At 47.6% G+C, this 18981-nt stretch overlaps 1 protein-coding gene across 3 annotated transcripts in view; it reads right to left on the bottom strand.

Moving 5' to 3' along the window:
* The window catches only part of Znf366 (zinc finger protein 366), a 76115-nt gene that overhangs the window by 7026 nt on the left and 50108 nt on the right, over positions 1 to 18981 (bottom strand). For 2 of the 3 annotated variants that reach the window (XM_004623015.2, XM_023702797.1), the window contains exons 2-3: positions 11952 to 13312; positions 8274 to 8465 (exon numbers count right to left, since the gene is read on the bottom strand). In XM_004623015.2, coding sequence (XP_004623072.1) covers positions 8274 to 8465; positions 11952 to 13298 — 1539 coding nt within the window. In that variant the 5' untranslated portion in view covers positions 13299 to 13312. Of the gene's footprint in view, positions 1 to 8273; positions 8466 to 11951; positions 13313 to 16821; positions 16910 to 18981 lie in introns of those variants that run through there. The other variant, XM_023702745.1, reaches the window with a different exon arrangement.

The raw sequence follows: 18981 nt of genomic DNA, 5'->3' as shown, positions 1-18981 counted from the left end.
TCTACCTCTCTGGGTTTGTGGAATGGTTCTTGATTATTTAGAGAGAGGTTGCTGGTTGCAGCTGCTTGAGGGTGACCAGCACCACTGCAGTATTTTTTGAAGCCCTTCTCCACACTAGATGCGGCACCCATGAAGGCTGTGTCTGCCTTGCTATTGTGCCCCTTGCCTAGCTGATGCATCATGGGCCCACCGTAAGAGCCTGTCGAGGGCAGTGGCGAGGGTTACTGCCACAAAGAGGAGGTAGAAGGAAGGTGTCCAGCGGCGAATCACAAGAGACACAGTGGGAGAAGAGCTCAAGGCTGGAAGGTCAATTAGGCCACTGCGCACATCCAGGCACAGATGGGGTCCTCTAGACTGGCAGATGTCATTGAATGGAAGGGCAGAATGCCTTCTGAACATGTTCTCAGGATAGGAGAATTCATCTTTTGTTGAACCTGGGGTTGCTGAGGTATGAAAAGCTGGACTGACCTGAAAGGACTTTGCAAAGGATATGGAATTTTGGCCTCATCTTGAAGAATGTGTAGAGTGTCCTTTGTTTTGACAAAAGGACAAAGTCTCTCTCTCTCTCTGTCTCTCTCTCTCTCTCTCTCTCTCTCTCTCTCTCTCACACACACACACACACACACCCCTCTCTCTCTAGGGTCTCCTATGTAGTTCAGGCTGACCTTGAACTCACTATGTAGCCCAAACTGGCCTTGAACTATAAGAAATCTTTCTGCCTCATCTTCTGGAGTGCTGAGATTACAGGTGTGTGCCACTTCATTAGATATTTTTAGACATTTTTGTCAACCTTACATCACTGACAAGTAACTGTCACTGTTGTGACAATGGCTGTGGCTGTCTTACACTGGTGGGACCAGTGGGAGCGCAGACCTTGTGAATCACCTGTTCTGATCTCTCACCACCTTCCTTGCCTAAGACCCCATACACAGGGAGTATGGCTACCTCTACACACCTTCTAGATAGTGCCTCAACTTCAGGCAAGCTACCTCTTAGTGTCTTTTTCTACTCTATTTTTCTGGCTCAGTTCATTTAGTACCGAAACTCTTGGAACATTTTAGTAATACTGTACATGGCGATGTACGTGGTGACTTTATAACTTTGAAATAATAGTGTTCTCGATTGTCAAGACCTACAGCCTCAGGAAAAGTCCATTGTAGGACATGACTGGTTGGCTACATTATCTTACCCGTGACTGATAAAGGAAACTGATTCTTGTGTGTTGCAAAAATTCAATTTTATATATTAGAGCTACCCTTTGTGGCTCACGGTAGCCAACCAAGTGTTTCTCCAGAGCTACATGGGTGTATTAACTCCAAAAGTGTTTGGGGGCCCCAATCAGTGTCCCAAGTAGTCTCTAATGGAAGAACTACCTCCCTTTCTTTGAAAACAATCTCAGCATCAAGCACAGGGCTACATACATAATATACTCATGGTATCTAAGTGTTTGGTTGAAAGAATAAAATAAGTTATAAAAATATAGGTATCCCACTCAAAATTGTGTAAAGCAGCTGCGAACAGTCATGTTCTTTCCTCAGTTAGATCTTTATACCTTAGTTTGCAAACTAAAATCCTCATTGGCAGGAAGGAGTCTATTAACTCTGGGTCTGGGGCACCTGGGGCTCCATATGCCTCTTGAGGGTAGGTATTTGGCTTCTTCCTTCCAACCCTAGGTCCCTCCACAAAGCCCTCTGGTCCTTATCTAGAACATGTAGCCTCTCCAGCTGTCTCAGAGGATTATCTTCACATGACAACGCCCATGTATGTAGAGATATTTTATGTCTCTGACATTCAGAGAGAAATTTCTCAGACTGTTGAAGACAGGCCAGAGGAAGCGACTGGACCAGCTCAGTCCTGGCCCTCTAGACTGAGGCAGTTTGGAATACAAGCTCCAAGCAGAGTCTTTGCAGCCAGGGAGGGGAGGTGGCCTGGAAGGAGGAAGAATGGCTGGGGATGAATAGCAAAACTTTAGTTTCTTCTTTGGGAGGAAGCAGCCATCTAAGTTAAAGTCCCCTTGAATCACGAGGTGTAAAGTTCAGAGCTTGCCCAGGTCAGGACCTGCAGGATCATCTCCTATAAAGGTTTGTAGAGTTTAATAGAAAGTAGGTGCAGGAAGCTGATGGAGGGGTAAAGACTCAGCTTTCATCTTCTGAAGAGAGGGCAGAATTCTAAAGTCCATTAAAAAGTTTGAAGGTCCTGGGCTCGATCCCCAGTACAGTAGGGTGAGAAGCCGGGAGGAACAGTCTAGTGCTGCTTCTTAGAGAATCCAAGCAAGGAGCATCCTGACAGCGATGAACATGGAAAGATGAAAGCAGAGGCATCTGAATGGTGGCTTAGAAACAGATCTTGACAGAGCAGACACACAGGTGACAGTAGGAACTCTCGGTGACAGAGAACTTTGATTCCTGCAGGATGTTGACAACAACCACAGTTTCTCATGACGGATGTTGGGAGGAAAGCATGAGATAATTCATGTGAAGTGCTTTGCAAATAGTAAAAGCTCAGTAAATACTAGCTCACATTACTCTCATTATTTAGTACATGGTAGTCCACTTAACCTTCCAGAAATAGAAAGATCTTTGAAGACGAGGGTACTGTCCTTTTCAGCAAATTAACTGGAGTGGATATCAAAGGCAGAACTCGAAGAGGGACCCTCCAAGTGAATCCTTGCTGGCTGACCTGGGGTCTAATAAAAATGCAAGCAGCTGGGCTGGTCCCATTCTGGGAACTGGGCATGGAAAGTGAAGATTTATCCTCAGTGGCAGGATTCAGTGGTCCTGCTAAGTGGCTCCCCAGTCTTCAGGTAGTACCTGAACAAGCTGACCAGTCCCCAGTTTGTACCAGGCCTTCTTACTCTGGGCTTCCAGCATCCTTCCTTCCCAGGTCCAGGGCCTGGAGGTTCCTCAGGAATTCACTGCTCATGAGCCCCCCAAGACCACATTGGTGGCCAGCAGTGACCATGGGGAGGTCAGCTGTGGGCAGAGGCAGGACAAAGGCAGTGGCAGACACCAGGCCAGGTCAGAGGCCCAGAAAGTCAGTGAGAAGCACACTGCCTCACTGCAGCCAGCCTGAGGGGAGCTTCAGAGCTGAGATACCCCAGGAAGCCCGCGTTTTCCTGTTCTGAGCACAAAGGTCAAAGAGCTGCAGCCTGCAGGCGAAGAGAATGGCCTCTCGAACTGCCCTTCCCTTCCATTCTTCCCCCTCTCTCCTTTAATAAGAAGGGTGTTCCTTTCCTCAAAGGGAGAGAGAGGGAGGGAGGGAGAGAGAGACTGTAAACTGTCCAAAAGGACCGTGAGAAAACAGGAAGCTTCAAAAAGTACAAGAGAAAGCAAGATGAAATCTATTTGCAGGCCAGCCCCTGGGGACATGTGAGGCATTGTTAAGCAGGCAGTTCATACAGCTATATCCTTCCTTCAGCCAGAGGAGGCCTGCGCTGCCAAAAGGCTGCTGTCTGGTCACTGCCTTAACCCCCTCTTTGCCAGCCTGAAAAGCCTGACCCCAAGCTCCAGACCCCCACAAAGTCCTGCATGTGGTTTCTCCCCTGTGGAGCATCAAAGGACTTGAGGAAGAAACGGAGCCCCTTTGGCAGGAGAGGAGTGGAGACCCTCTTCACGGAACCCTCACCCCTCATCTAAAGGCTCTGCCCTCCATGCTGGCCCTCCGCTGCAGATGACCTGGTGATTCATAACTTAGGCAGCTCCCAGCTTTACCCATCTCAAAAGAGAATTTGTCCCGGAAACTCTGCATGCCTGCTTTTCCTGGACAGGTTTTCCAAAGACCGCAGCTGGTTTTTTGCTCTTATAGAGTGTGGCTGCTGCTCCAAGGATAGCCTCCAAATCAACCCCCGTGTGCTTACGTAGAATCTGGGAAGCATGTTTCTGAAGCGTAGCTTCGGTCTACAGGCATAGGTCACTGGAGAAACTCCAGCTGGCTCCAGAACGCAAGGAGTCCAGAGAGACAAGGAGTTCAGGAGCAGAGTCAATAGCGAAAGAGCTCAGAAAGGCAGCAATTTTTTTTTTTTAATGTAAGAAAAAAGAAACATAGACTGGAAAACTTTCCTCTCCCCTAATTTTCCATCCTATTGTTAATGCCTAATCCCACAGTTAGAGAACATTTCTGCTTTCTGGAGACAGCTGTTTCTACTGAGCATGGGGCCAGAGTGAACTATTTCATGCTATAACAGGGAAAGGATTCATATTAGAAGAAAAATTTTAATGGTGAGAATCCCAAGAAGTTTCAATGTGCTACCAAAAAAATCTCCCTTGGTGCAAGTTCTTGAGTGAAGAAGAGAGAGCTAACTCCCGGAGTATGGTAGCAGCAAGGTCTGCCACGTCAAGCATGGAAGGAGAACGTCTCCTTTTGCCTGGCACCATGACCAGGCTCAGGCTGAGCTCTCCGGGCTTGCTCTCCAACATTGCTGTGTGTGTGTGTGTGTGTGGCCAGCCAGCCATTTGTCACCAATGGCTTTGAAATGTGCAGCAATGAGCAACTAGCCTCCATCCCTCTCCCAACTTCCAAGCCTTCACCCAGGGCCAGGTTTGCAAGAGTCTGGCACAATTCAGAGGGGGAGAGCAGGTTCACAGGACACCATGTGGAGCTGGCTCCCCCTCACCAAGTGTTTAAAAACACGGCAAGCCTATTGAAAATCTGAGAAGTCAGACATGCTCTGAAAGTCTTGGGACATGAAGAAGGGTACTGTAAGGAAGTCCAACAAGATGATGCTTTGCAGGGATCTGAGAATACTTCTCAGGGGTTTGTGACTTTCAGGGATGATCAGCCCCGCTCCTGTGCCCAGCCATCTCCCACTGGGAAATGTGGAAACGTCAAAGCTGGAGAGGAATCACCTGACAATTTGTTTCTGGCTCTTTCCAGAAGATAGGGGCTATTCGCCTCGGTGACTGACACCCATTGTTGTTTCAGAGATGTTTAAGGATAGAGAAAGGTCACCTAAATTCAACAAAAATGCCCTTTAGCATCCAATTCTTTATCCTATAACACTCTCTGCCTGGCTTCCTCGCCTATGGAGGAATGACTTCCTAAGAGGATGCGGCCACCAGAAGAAGTGCCCTTAGCCGATGACCAGTCTGACTGCTGTGCCAGGCCCCTCTCCTCTCGGGAAGCAGAACCTGTGCGTGGTTTCACAGCTGGCCTTCCACGTCACACTCTCATGGGATCTGCTGGTGTGGCCAGACACATCCAGTCAATCCAACCCTCAGGGAAGAGGCAAAGCAGAGCTTCTGAGCCATCAAGCTGATGTCGCACACTCCTGGGATGGGGTATGGTGCCCCGTCATGGGGTAGAGCAGGAGACAGCTGCCCCTGAAGAGAGGCTAGCTATTGAATGGGCCCAGGCTGCGTTGCTCTGTGCAGTTTCTGTTTATCAGAACCACAGAGAATTCTCTAGATCCTCAGACACTATCTGTCCCATGAAATCTAGGCCCTTGGCAGAGGAAAAGCAGACCTGCCTCTTTTGCCCTCAAATCTCAAAAGCCCTCACCTCAGGAGCACTGCCTGCCTGGTTGTACCATTACTGCTGGACCAGGATGGATGAAGCTTAGGTGGCAAGTGGTTGGGCTGGATGGATACGTATGGATTTTCTTCAGGAAGATAACTTTCTATGTGTTCTAACAACTTTACTCCTGACCATTTGAAAAGATACAAACATAATTCATGCTTGAAGCCCAAGAGTAAACACAACACAGAGAATAAAGAATGGCAAAGAGACCCTGCCTGCTCCTCCACTGTAGGAGACAGTGAACTTCTCCTGCAGGAGGGAATGGTGCTTCAGAAGTGGAGCATTTCAGGGACTCAGCAGAGAGAGAAGGAAATCAAAGAAACACCTGAAGAGAGCAGGCTCACACTGTGGCCAGGCCTGGCCTCTGGGGTGTACAGCACAGGGCCCCCCAACCAGGAGGGTCCAGAGTTGGATTTGATGCTCTGCGCTCACTGCCTTGTAGTTCTTAATCCTGTCTGAAGAAGGGGCCTTGCATTGCCATTTTGCACTGGGGTCCAAAAATCACCAGCCAGTTCTGCATGCTGCTTCCTCTCCTTTCAGCTTAGCTGACTAAAGATGGGCATAAATTGATTTTCAAACCACTGGGAACTTGGAGAAAAGGAAGGGAAACAGAAGTGGGTGGCAGGAAAAGGGCTGGGGGGAGAAACCTCCCTCTGTCGCATCTGGACAATACACAGACCGTCTAGGGAAGCTCTGGTTCCTGACCCCTCACCCTGGCCAGGAGTTGCCAGCACAGGAAAGAAGTCAACTTCACAGGGGGTTCCTTCAAGAGGGGGCCACTCTGCAGAGGAGTGAACACAGCAACAGCCCCAGGAAGCAGGGAGCCCTACTTCAGGGACCTAAGAGAGGGTCATTGCACCCCATTCAACCCACAGCGATAGAGTGAAGGAAGACTTCCATTTCAAGCAGAAGACCACTACAGATGTCTATCTGTGGCTTTTCTCTTATCTCCTTCCAGCTCTTTCTTTGCAACTGGGGTGACACTTGCCTGTACAGAGCTTATGCTACCCAATCATATGCGAGACTCTTATTTTCAGAAATAGAGAAGGAGATAGTGTCAGGGGCTGGGACAACCTTGGAAAGCATGAAGACTCTGAGTAACACCAGTTAGTGCCTTGGGGTTTATAACTCTCCTACACACACATTTTCTCAGCTGATGAAATAAAACCCAAATTAATCTTGACACCAAGATTTTAACAAAGATGCTCAGTTCCTGTGCTATGTGGCACTTGGGAATGAATAAAAATACTCTAGGTAACTGTGCTCCTAGCCAAAGAAAGTACTTCAGAGGTACTCTGAAAGGCGACCATTAGAATTCCTTTGTTTTGTCTCTATTTGTGTAACATTTTCATTGACATGCAATGGTTGTACACACTTGTGAGGTACACTGTGGCGTTTGTATTCATCTTTATAATGTGTGATGATTGGGTCAGGGGAATTACTATAACTGTTTTCTCAAACATTTTTCATTTCTTTGTGTTGGGAACACTCAAGTCCTTTCTTTGGGTTATTCTGAAATATATGATAAATTATTGCTACATTCATCATTTTACTGTGTGATACAACACTACAACTTATTCCTCCTAACTATATTTTGTACTACACCACCAACAACCTCTCTATGCCTTCTTTCTCCTCTCCTTCCCAGCCTCTGGTAACCACTGTTCCACTTCTGTAAGATCAACTCATTTAGCTTCCACATGAGTGGGACCATGGAGGTGGGGTGTATGTTTCTATGCTTGGCTTATTTCATTTAACATTGTTTCCTCCAGGCTCATCCACATCGGGCCTGCCATGTCGGCCTTGCCCCCAGAGCACGCTGAGATGGCAATTGAGACTGGGCATGGTGACATGCACCTGTAATCCCAGCTTTTGGGAGGCTGTAAACAGGCCAGTCACTATGAGTCCGATCTAGTAGTGAGACCCTGAACACCCTGTAGACCCTTCCCTAAAATACAAAAAAAAGCACAAACAAAACCCAGTATTTTACTTTTAATAGCTGAATAGTATTCCAAATTTTCTCCACCTATTTACTCTTTGATAGACACCTAGGCTGATTCCCGATCTTGGCTATTGTGAATAATGCTGCAGCTACCATAAGCTCCAACCATCGCATTACAGGGAAGAATATTTCAGGGAAGGAAACCAGCCTGCCAGGATCCCTTTCATCTCTGCTGGGAGGCCTGCCTTCTAATCAGAAAGTTCAATCCCAATGTAAGAAAGAGAGAGAGGGAGGGAGGGGAAAGGGAGGGTTCTTTTTCTGATTTATTCCACATTTATTTCAGTCTCTAGCTGCATCCATTGATCACATGGCTTTTCTTATACAAAAATCTCAAAGTATAAATGGAAAGGGGCATTCTGACGGAAGCCTTTCTGACTTTGTTCTACTCATTGGCTTATACGGGGAAGAGGGTCACACCAGGTTCTCTGCTCTGAAGCAGGGGCTCTCCACATTGGCCAGTTCCACTCTCAAATGGGCCTTCCATCCTCAAGGCTTCCCAGAATGCCTGGACACTGATATCACAGTGACACAAACAGGCCCAGCTCCTCAGAGACCAGCCAAGAGCTGATGTGAGCACAACTGTGGTGTAAAGAGTGGCAGAGTGGCAGATGGGCCCCGGGCTGGCCACGGACCTACTCTGAGCCTCACCATGTCCCGGATGAACCAGACGAGAAGGTTCACCAGGGACTACTCCTCAGTGGACATGCTCACATCCCTGAGCATGCGCACAGCCCCCCAACTTGCCCTTTATGCTCACCTTGCATTTGAAGGGCTTCACGTCAGAGTGGACGATCATGTGCGCCTTGAGGGTCTGTTTCTGCACGAAGCTCTTGTAGCAGAGGTGACACTGGTAGGCACGGATGTTGGTGTGGATCAGCACATGTCTTTTCATGTTGGCCAGCAGAGTGAACTCTCGCCCACAAATACCACACTTGTGCTCCTTCACACCCTGTAGGGAGGCAAGAGTCAAGACTTCTGTGGTTAGTGGGAAGCAGGCTTCCATGAGGCTATCGGCTTTGTTTTCTTCCCCACTACATAATCCACAAAGAGCTCAATCAAGGTCCAAATGGTGTAACATTTGTCTTGTTATTCTTTTCTTGAAAAGTGTAGATTACCTAATCTTTTTCCTCCATTTCTGAACACCAGAGAGTAGCCAGACCACTATTTAAAAAAAGAGCTATTGCTTTTGTTGCTCCTATTGCTGCCTATGGTCATTCTACAATAACAGTCTTAAAGGATTAATAGGATTTAGGCAAGAGCACTTCAGACTGATACGCAAAATGAATCTATAATCTAGCTTTCACAATAATGAAAACACAGAATCTAAACTGATATTATCATTTCCCACATGAAAACTGATGTCCTCTTGAGTTCTCATTAATGGACTCAAAAAATCCCGGAAGAACTTATCTTCACTCCTGTGGATCACAACTCGGTAATCACCCTCTCCAGTTGGTCCCTGGGCTTCACCCAAGCCATAGTGAACCGCGTGCCATGGCTCTGGAGTCTTTTCTAACTGAACTCCTTCTGATGGGCAGTTGTAGGAGGTGACAGCATTCTGAATTACAAGGCAGGGCAGGAGGTTGTCTAGTTTCCTTAGCACTTATTTGTGTACCTGAGCACTGATACCTTCAGAGCATTTCCAGAAACTCACAGCTGAGTAGACTATTAGCTGAACCTGAGTAAACAGTGCTTCCCTGAAAATGCCCATGCAGAGGGCCTCGATCTAAAACGACCTTGTTTTCTTTTGTTTTGAATCAGAGTCTTTCTGTGTTGTTCAGGCTGGTCTTGAACTAGTGCTCATGTGATTCCCCCATCATCCTCCTAAGTAGCTGAGACTTCAGGAGTGTGCCACTAGGCCCAGCCAAAGTAACTGATGAAAAGGAAAACTCAGAGAACCTGGGTACCAAAATGATTCTTATAGGACTGATTAGAAAAAATTACTAAAAGAACCAACTTTGAAAAATCCATATTTTCTGGTGTTCATAGTGACTTAAGGAGGAAAGAATTCATTCCAAGCTCAGTCCCGACTGCTTGTATTTGCATCGACTTAACTGTTGGCATGGAAAGCCAGGATCATTCTTTGGTTTTGGTGAGTCCCTAGTACTAAAGGGTAGGTTCAGATCTCTGCTTAGCTACTTACCGACTATGAACCCTTATCTACCCAGGTCCTATCCTGGCATAGACTTCTCAAGACAAAGAGGTGGGTCTTCAGAACCCTGGAGTTCTTTTTGGCTCATGTTCTTGTCTTTGGGGATGAACATGGATTTATACTACAAGGAGTAAGAGTCAATCCCCTTCAAAAATTGAATTTTAATGTCTTTTTAGAAAATCAATTTTTAAATGTATTGCATATTCAGTGAGTTTAATACTATGAAATCAATAAACCAATAAAATCAATCAATATTTTCTTGACAGGCTTCAAATTTTACTATTGAAATTTTCCTCTCTCTAGATATTCTCTGGAGACAAGGAATATCAGTGGCCCAGTACATGTACAGCAAGCATGAAGCACTTGATTTGATCTTAGAACAACAAAGAAATGTCCTCTGGGCTAGGGTATGATCCAGCTGTCCCAGTTCAAGATGCTGCCACACATCACTGCTTTTAGATTTTCTTAGAGAGAATTTTGTACCCAGAATCAGGTGCATACGAGGGCAGGTATAACAGACAAGAGACTAGGAACCTAGCCATAGCTTTGGAGTTGCAAAGGAAGCTGTTGTGTCTGACAGGAACAGTGAAGGGACTGGGAGGGTGCCCAGGGGGAGATGGGGGTGAGGGAGGGAAGGGTCTGGAAAAGGGGCAGTCTTTGGGGGCTAAGTGTTTTAGACTCAGGCACTGGTATCGGGGATTCCGCAGGGGCCTTCCCAAGCCCTGCTGTCTATATCTGTAAGTCAGGTGTCACCTTCAAAGTTGCTGTGAAATGAATAAGTGTCTTAGAAGGAGTAAAGCAAGTGCCATGGAACAAGTCTTCAATAAATTCGACTTCTCACTGTTGTCTGATGTCTCTCATTACAGTGGATTTGTTTTCTGATTTAAATAAACTTATTTCAGGTACCAGACTGTTGGTTCTAGTTTGGCTTCATTGTCTACTATCTTACAGAACGTGTAGGCTCTAAAATATACCCTTGTGATGGAAACACTAGCTATGTGATGCCTTGTGAAGGAAGCACAATGTACCTCGTGAACATGGGCAGGAGCCCCTGGACTATGCAAAGGGTTCTCTCTGTGGCTGAACCTCAAGGTACCTTTATTGATGGCTCCTACATTTGGCAAGCAGCTCCCCTCAGATGGTATTGGCAGGTGTCTTCTGTAGGGCAGGAGCTGCTTGTGCCATGCCCATGGGCGGCCCTACCCTTCATTTCTGCTGTAGGGCCAGAAAATGCCCTGTGTTGTGTTCAAACAAATGAAGCCTATTAGAATAGAGCAGAAGCATTTGCTTGGCTGGGCAAAGTCTGTCACTGACCTTTCAAAATTAAAGAATGTTGTAACGAGACTTCAGCTTCTTAGCAATCTTTTTGTGCCAAGAAAACCACCGAGCCCAAGGGTGAAGGCAGAGCTCAGTGAGGCAGGACTCTCCTTTTGGTAGCTCAAAGCAGACTCAAGTCAGCTCAGTCAAGGCAAGATTTCAGGATGCCACAAAAGCCTTGTTTTCATCCTCAATGATTCCAGGGTTTGCTTACAAACAAGGTTAAATTTAGACCCTAAGTCCCGAAAATCTCCTTGAAGAACTGACCATTCTTTTTTTTTTTTTTTGCGGAACCAGGGACTGAACTCAGCTCCTTGCGTTTGCCAGTCAAGCGCTTATCCTACTGAGCCATCTCCCTGGCCCTTCCTTGAAGAACTGAGCTCAGAAAAAAAAATTCTAAATAAGCACATGCGGGAGAGATACCTCAGTGGCATAAGAGCCCGCATGGCAAGCACAAGGTCCTGAGTTCAATCCCTGGTACTAAATAAATTCCTAAAGAACTGAGCTCAGGGAACATAAAACCAAAGCAAACAGAGAAGGATGCTTCCTCTTGCCTTCTACAGTACCAACCACAGGCCATTGAACCCAGGTGGGCAGGACTGTGCATGAAGCAGGTCTCAGCAAGCAACTGGAAAGGTAGCTGCAAAGGCCTAGAATGTTCCAGGTCTTCGGGGGATAGGATGCCACACTGAAGCTGGTGGCCAGAATGAAGTCCTTAGAAACAAAATTCTGGGGATTCTTGGGGACTAGGCAGCAGCAGCAACAGCGTGATAATCACCACCACCACCCCTTGCTCTCTTTCGAAATGTCTGCTGCATTCTTTGCTGCCAGGTCCACCTTACATGGGACAGGGCTTCATTGATGGCCTTGTCACCTACCAGTCCTCTAAGGTAGGGTGAGGGAGGCTCTGCTTTGTCCCGGGAGGCCCAGCAGCCCGCCCCGGCCCCCTCTCTCCCCTCACAGTACCTTGTGGGTGAGTGAGTGCTGCTTGAGGTGGTGCGGCTGCACGAATTCCATGCCGCACTCAGAGCAGATGTAGGGCCGGATGTCCTTGTGCTTCATCATGTGGTTCTGCAGCTGGCTGGGGTACTGGAAGGTCTTGTCGCACTCGGAACAGTTGTACTGGATGGGGCCCCGGTGTGTGGTGAGGTGTCTCTTCAGCTGCGCCAGGGTGGGGAAGTCGAGGCCGCACTCCACACAGATGTTCTCCCGCCCACTCGCGTGCTTGGCCTCATGCGCCTTGAGCTCGCTGGGGTAGGCGAAGCCCCGGCCACACACGCGGCAGTTGTGCGGCTTCACCTCGCTGTGCTGCATCATATGGCGCTTGAGGTGGCTCGTCTGCGTGAAGGCCTTGTGGCACACCTGGCACTTGTGGGGCCGCGTGCCCTGGTGCGTCAGCATGTGTGTGTGCAGATGGCTGAGCTGCTTGAAGAGCTTCCCGCAGCGGCTGCACGCGTGCGGCTTGATGCCGCTGTGGCCCAGGATGTGGGTCACCAGGTTGTACTTGGACGTGTAGGACTTCTCGCAGGTCGGGCACTGCCAGCGCTTCTGCGCGCCGCCCACATCCACGTAGTAACTGTCATCGATCTGCACGTTCACATCCACCCTCTCCACCTTCTGCTTGGCCTCCTCGTTCTCTGCGGGCTCCGCTTTGCGCGGCGGTGGTGGCTCAGTGGGCTGCTTGGCCAGGAAGGGGTGCCGGCCGAAGGGGAAGGGCGAGGTGGCCGGCACGAAGAAGGGGAACACCAGGCCGGGATGCACTTTGGGGTAGTACGGGTAGGGCGTGGGCAGGAAGGCCGGGGGCACCGGCTGCGGCCACAGGGCGCTGGGTTTGAGGGGCTCCTGCCTGCCGGGCTCCTGCTTGACCGGCTTCCCGGCCCGCGGCTCCAGCGCGCGGTAGAACTGGAAGCCTACGTCGCATAGATCGATCATCTGCGAGTCACACTTGGGGCGCGGGGGCTGCGGGAAGATCAGAGGGAGGCCGGCCGGCCCGTGAGCGTTGCTCTCCTCCGCGGGGAGGCCGAGCAGGGCTTCTTGGGCTGCGTGGCTGTAGGGCATTTTGGTGGGTACGCTCTTCCGCTTGCGGGACCCGCCTCCTTCGAAGGACCCCGGGAACCCATCCAGATGCCCTGCTGGGGGTTCGTATCGAAACTGGGAGAATGGCCCTCGGAGGGCTTCGGGAAGGGGGTGTCTCAGGGGCGCCTTCCCCCGGGAAGCCGCTGGCTGTAGGCAGTGGACAAAGGACGGGACCCTCTTCACACCCAAGTTGAAACGTGCATCCTCGTCTTTGACCATCTTCATTTCCTTCTGCATCCTTGGCAGTTTCCCTTTAAACAGAAACAAAGTCAATGGTTGATGTTTTTATTTTGAATTTTTTTTGCCCTTAGGTGTGCCGGTCACCAATTGCTGCTAATTTGGGGGAAGAGCCACACTTTCTTAATCCTGGCCTTTCTAAAGGCTGTTCAACATTGTTCTTCCTGTTCCTGCACACACAGTGCTAGTGCTGAAAGCATTCGCCTCCTGCAGGGAGCACCTTCCTAGAGCTGAATCCCACTGAGTTCAGGGTAAATCCGGCTGCACAACCATGGCGGCAGGCAGTGGGCTTGTTCGAAAGACACTTGAGAACTCATCGCATCCTTGTGCCCACTTAAGGTGAGGTTCGAAGGCCCATAAAGGTGAAATGACACACTCAAGTCACATGGCTGCTCCATATAGCAATTTGAACTGGGGCCTGTTCAATATGACATGCAGCAGCATCTATTAAAGATAAATATGTCTTCTTGGATGGTTTTTTCCGTAAGGAAACCAATTTTCGCCACTCCTGCCTCAGATGTCACTCTGTTGAGGAAGATGGGGGTACCCAAGGTTGTAAAAGGGAAGAGACTTTAATGTTGACCTCAGAACTAATGTTTCTGAGCATTCATCCTGAGCAAGGTGCGCTACTGAGGTGTACCAATGGACAAGACCGATGTGATTAAGAAAAACCAGGCAACCCAAGTTATGAAGTCATTTGGACGATGTGTTCTACATATTCAGCCAGGAGAAACTTGATGGAGAAATTCCCATCAAGGATTATGAATCACTAACCCTGGGGCCTCTCCCTTTGTGTAGATAGATGTCAAAGTGAAAGGCAGTCTTTAGTAACTCGTGTGAATTCTGACTGTTGTCCTGGGGAACCAGGTACTGTGTCCAGGGACCAATCAGACACATCAGCAAGATGCTGTTGGGAGAAGTCTGGCTCAAGATGGGCTCTTTCACAGGCCTGTTGGCTGTTTCTCTAATTCCCTCACCTGGATGCTGATAGAATGAACTAGTTACTGTCTTTCTACCCAAGTCCTCTGAGTTTGCTGGGTTCTGTTGCTCAGTGGAGGCTTCCACAGAACCAGTTGACATGGCAAGGTGTAACTTAGTGACACTGGAGACAGGGTGGGAAGGGGTTGGGGCTGGACTGACTCAGAGCTCTGGAAAGCCACAAGCAGTACAGGGTGGCCCTGGAGAGAGACAGCCAACAGTTCCCAGTGATTTGTCATAGTCCTTGGCAACACAGATGCAGTTTACAGAGGGATCAAGATAGTCCCAAAGTGCATGTGGGTCTTTCTGAGAAGGCTGAGAACTGTAGCATAATTGAAGCAAAAATGATGTTGATATTTGATTACCAAGTAAACCCACAAACTCAAGTGAGAAAGAAAATACAAGTTCTTATTATGTAAGTATTTGGGCCTTCTTTAAAGCTGCTCTGTGAACTGGTCAGAGAGATAAAATAATAATATCCACTTGTGTTCATTTTGTGTTTATGTAAGAAGATGCTCTCAGCCTATTGTTGTTCATTCCTTGGGTTTGGGCCTTAGCAATGAAGAGCAAGAGTTTTTGTACCCAGTAAGTGGGAGGTCCAGCTTGTGTCTTGTCTTTGCTTCCTCTTAAAGTTCTTAGCAAAAATGTGAAGTCTCTCCCCACTACTGCCTTGGGCATTTGTAGGCAGTGAGGAGGGCAGGAGAAAGACAGGCCCAGCTTTCCAAGCCTGGTGAGGGGTGTGTGGGCAATGAAAGGAGCAGAGAAAGAGGCCTGGGACAGCAGAGGCTCTTTGATGGTTTCCTGGGTTTACCAGGTGGTCTCTTGGCTTGCGGTACAGCAGGTCCTGATCCCTACATTCACAGAGAGTTACAGAGAGTAGGGATCTGGTCCAAGAATTTGTTGTGTCTATAAAAATAATCATCTTCCTGACAAGGCTAATAGTGTTCAGTTGGAGAGAAAGTTGCAGATCCTTTCTCTGGCATTTCATCTTAGCCTCAGTTGGTTTTATAGTCTCGCGACACTAGGTTCGTTTTGCAGAAAAGCCTGCTCGAACTGGAGAAGCCCCCCAGGTTGTGAGTGCCTGTCACTGTCATGGCTGAACCCCTCTGAAAGCAAACTGGTTCTGTCTTGTTCTGATACAATTAGAAGAAACAATATTAGGAGTAACACTCCTAATCAAAAAGCTAATCCTAAAGACATGTTTATTTTCAGTGTCTGCATTTTAATTACCATCAACCCAGTAAAGCAAAGCAACACTGCTGCTCAGAGGTGGTTTTTTAAAAATATAAATGGCACAGTTGTGTCCCCAGGACAATGGCTTCATCTGTGTATTCTAATCTCTCACTGTTTCAATTTCACAAAATCAATTTTGCCCACTTTCTGTCTGGCTACTCTCTTATCCTCAAAATATCATATGTGCCATAGGATAGAATCAGTGACACAAAGAGATTTTTAAGGAGCATAGAACTCACTCACAGGCATTTGAATAGATCTTTAAAAGAGCTTTTCCTGCTACAGAAGGATCCTAAGGAGCACTGGCAATGTCAGAGAGAGGTCAAGAAAAGGAGGGAGAGAGGGAGAGAGGGAGAAGGAGGAAGGGTGGGAGGGAGGGAGACAGAGTAAGCGAGCGAGTGAGCGAGCGAGCGAGAGAGCGAGAGCGAGAGCGAGAGAGAGAGAGAGAGAGAGAGAGAGAGAGAGAGAGAGAGGAGAGAGAATATGAATCTGTTTCCTTCTTTGGCCTTCTTGGCAAAAACTCAAGTGTAGCTGCAGCTAGCTATTAATATCCCTGTCTTTGAGCACCAGGAGATAAGGACAAGCCCTAGGGGGCAGAACAACAAAGTCCGAATATCACCTATGCCAGGGATGGGGAGCGGTCAAGGGAAAAGCACGGAAAGGCTGTCTTCCTTAAGAGGCAATTTATCTTGAAATCAGTCAAGTTAAAGTTCTGGGTTCTTCACCAAATAATATTAATAGACTCCTAGAAAATATCCATGTGTACCACCCACGTGCTCCCTTCTGTTTCTAAAAATAGACCCACAGGCACCCATGACAGCTATAGGATTCCATGTGGGAGGCAAGGGAGGCTGGGGACAGCAATCTGGCTGAGCGGTTCACACTGGGGGACAGGCTTGGAGTGGGAGGGGTGCAGCCACAAGTCCTGTCCCATCAGTGGCTGCTTCCAGAGCTCCTGGAGAAAACCAGCAGGTTGTAAGGCAGCTTCCCACCAGGACATACCTGAGGCTACATGCAAAAAGAAAGAAGAAGCGACATTTTAGAAGCAGATAACTTTGGATAGGTTTGGAGTCTGAGGGTCTAGGCTTGAATGTTGGCTTTGGGCTCACAGTTGTGGGGGATTGAGCAAGTTAATTTCAAATCCATGGAATGAGAGTCTGAATATGCCATTAAGGTGGTTGGAGACTTAAAATAGCATGTGTGTGACTGAATTATTAAGCCCAAGCCAGGATGGTGGCTAAGACAGCGGGGACAGGAAGGAAGGGCTGGGGTCAGGCTTCAGAGAACCGATGCTGGCATTGTCCCTGTTTACCAAAATAAAGCTGTTTGTCACCGGTGGAAGGCACCTGAGCTTCTGTTCCTCAGGTCAACACCAAGACTTTCCCCATTCAACCTGAGTGGGTCTTGGGCCAGCCGTGAAGGTAAACACAAAGAGGCCAGTGACTGTCATGTGCACAGATGCGTTTTCTAGCTTAAGCTACTGCCCCATCCCTCCTGCACACTCCCATGCCTATGATGGAGATTTCTGCCTGTCCTCAGTGACAATACTCTTTGAGGAGTGGGGAGCTGAAGCAAGGGGGCCTGGTCACTTTGTTATGGCTGGTGTGTGAGAAGCTGAAGAACTTAATAGCACTTTTGCTGATCTAATAGCAAAGGTCGCTTTCGTAGGGTCATCAGGAGGATCCATCTGTGAACCCCCAAGTCTCACGACACAGCGGTAGTGTTGGATTGATATTGGCAAAGCAGCACTTGGAATTGCCCCTGAACTGTGAGGACAGGCACCTGGTTTGCTTAATTCTCAGCTGTGCTTTCAGGCCCCAGCATGTACCTGTTCTGGGATGACAGAAGATGTTAGTGGTTCTTGTGTTTAAAGTCTCCCCATGAAACACCAAAATAAATAGTTCTATCTTAAATTATTGAGAATGAGGATGGCTTTGGGGTGATTCTAATCAGATCATCAGCATCTTAAGTTCTATTATAGTCACTGTGGGAGTATGTGATCCGTACAGCTCTCGGGAGCTGTTGCTCTTCAGTTTCCAAGGACCCTATTCTCTGACTCACTCTCAGATTCAGGGAAGCCCTAGATGCTACTTACACTAAGGCTGTGAAGCCCTACTCAAAGCGCCACAAGACTCTGCAGCTAGCCAGAAAACAGACTCCTGAAAAGTCCAGAAGGCAGAAGTGTTCGAAAGACTTCTGAATTGAGAGTGGGAACTGTATGCCAAGAGTGGTGAGTGGTTCCCTGGACTTCTTCCACCCTGAAGCATGCAGCTTACCCTTTGGGCTACTGAAGGGGAGAAGACTTTAGAAGAATCGTATGTTTTCAATGCTATCATTGAGACTATTTTCAGTGCTCTGGCTTTCCATGATACGCAGCTACTCAGTCACTGAACCCAAAAGACTATAAGCAAGTTAAAGTAGAAAATTCTGGGTTGGCTGGACATGGAGACACATGCCTGTAATCCAGCATTTGGCAGGCTGAGCTGGGAGAATTTCTGTTCAAGATCAGCCTGAACTGTATAGCAAAAACTTACCTAAAAAATAAAAATACAATAAAACAAAATACTGGGTCAATCTGTGTTAAAGGATTTTGGGACTCAGAATAAATTCCTTTTTTTTTTTTTTTTTTTTCCTTTATTTAGGACAGGGTCTACAGGGCCTCACTATGTAGATCTGACTAGCAGTGATTCTCCAGTTTTTTTTTTTTTTGGTGGTACCTGGGATCAAACTCAGGACCTTGTACTTGCCAGGCAAGCACTTATTCCATTGAGCTATCACCCTGGCCTCTTGGACAAATTCTTTATTAAGTACTATTCATGAGATTTAGTTATGAGGAAATGGAGAATGAATGAATTTTTAAAACCCAATCAAAAATATTTTCTTTCAAAGTTAAGGTCCAATTAGAAATATGAGACTTAGATAGGAAGAAACCACATTTAGTTTTGGGAAAAATTGCCTCTAATAATGCCCTTTAATTAGGAATTCACCTACTGCACCAAAATATAAATATTCCCCAGATAAAATTACTGGTATTTTGTGGTTCTCATTTGAATTGAAGGTCATTCCAGTAAACACTATTAGGCAGTGACAGTGACTCAGCATGCTAGGGGCAGGTTTATCTCTGCTCTACCACGCTGATTTCTGTTCAGCCTGAAAATCACTAGAGAACATTCCCTGCCACTTAAAAGACAAAAACTGTATTCTCCTTGAAGGCTTCCAGAATTTTCTTGGCAAATGTTCCATTTTAAGAGGACTCACTTCCTTTTTAATTTGAGCATGGTGTATGCTTCATGTGGTTTGCCCTGGAGTCATGTTGTCAGCAGAGATGAAAACAGGGAGAAGATGAAGGTAAAGAACAGGAGGAGCAGGAGGAGGAGGAGGAAGAGGAGGAGGAGGAAGAGGAGGAGGAAGAAGAAGAGGAGCAGGAGGAAGAAGAGGAGGAGGAGGAAGAGGAGGAGGAGGAAGAGGAGGA

This window comes from Octodon degus, unplaced genomic scaffold (genome assembly GCF_000260255.1).
Source record: "Octodon degus isolate 3935 unplaced genomic scaffold, OctDeg1.0 scaffold00001, whole genome shotgun sequence".
Classification (NCBI taxonomy): Eukaryota; Metazoa; Chordata; class Mammalia; order Rodentia; family Octodontidae; genus Octodon; species Octodon degus.
This window is presented reverse-complemented; position numbering and strand designations above follow the sequence as displayed.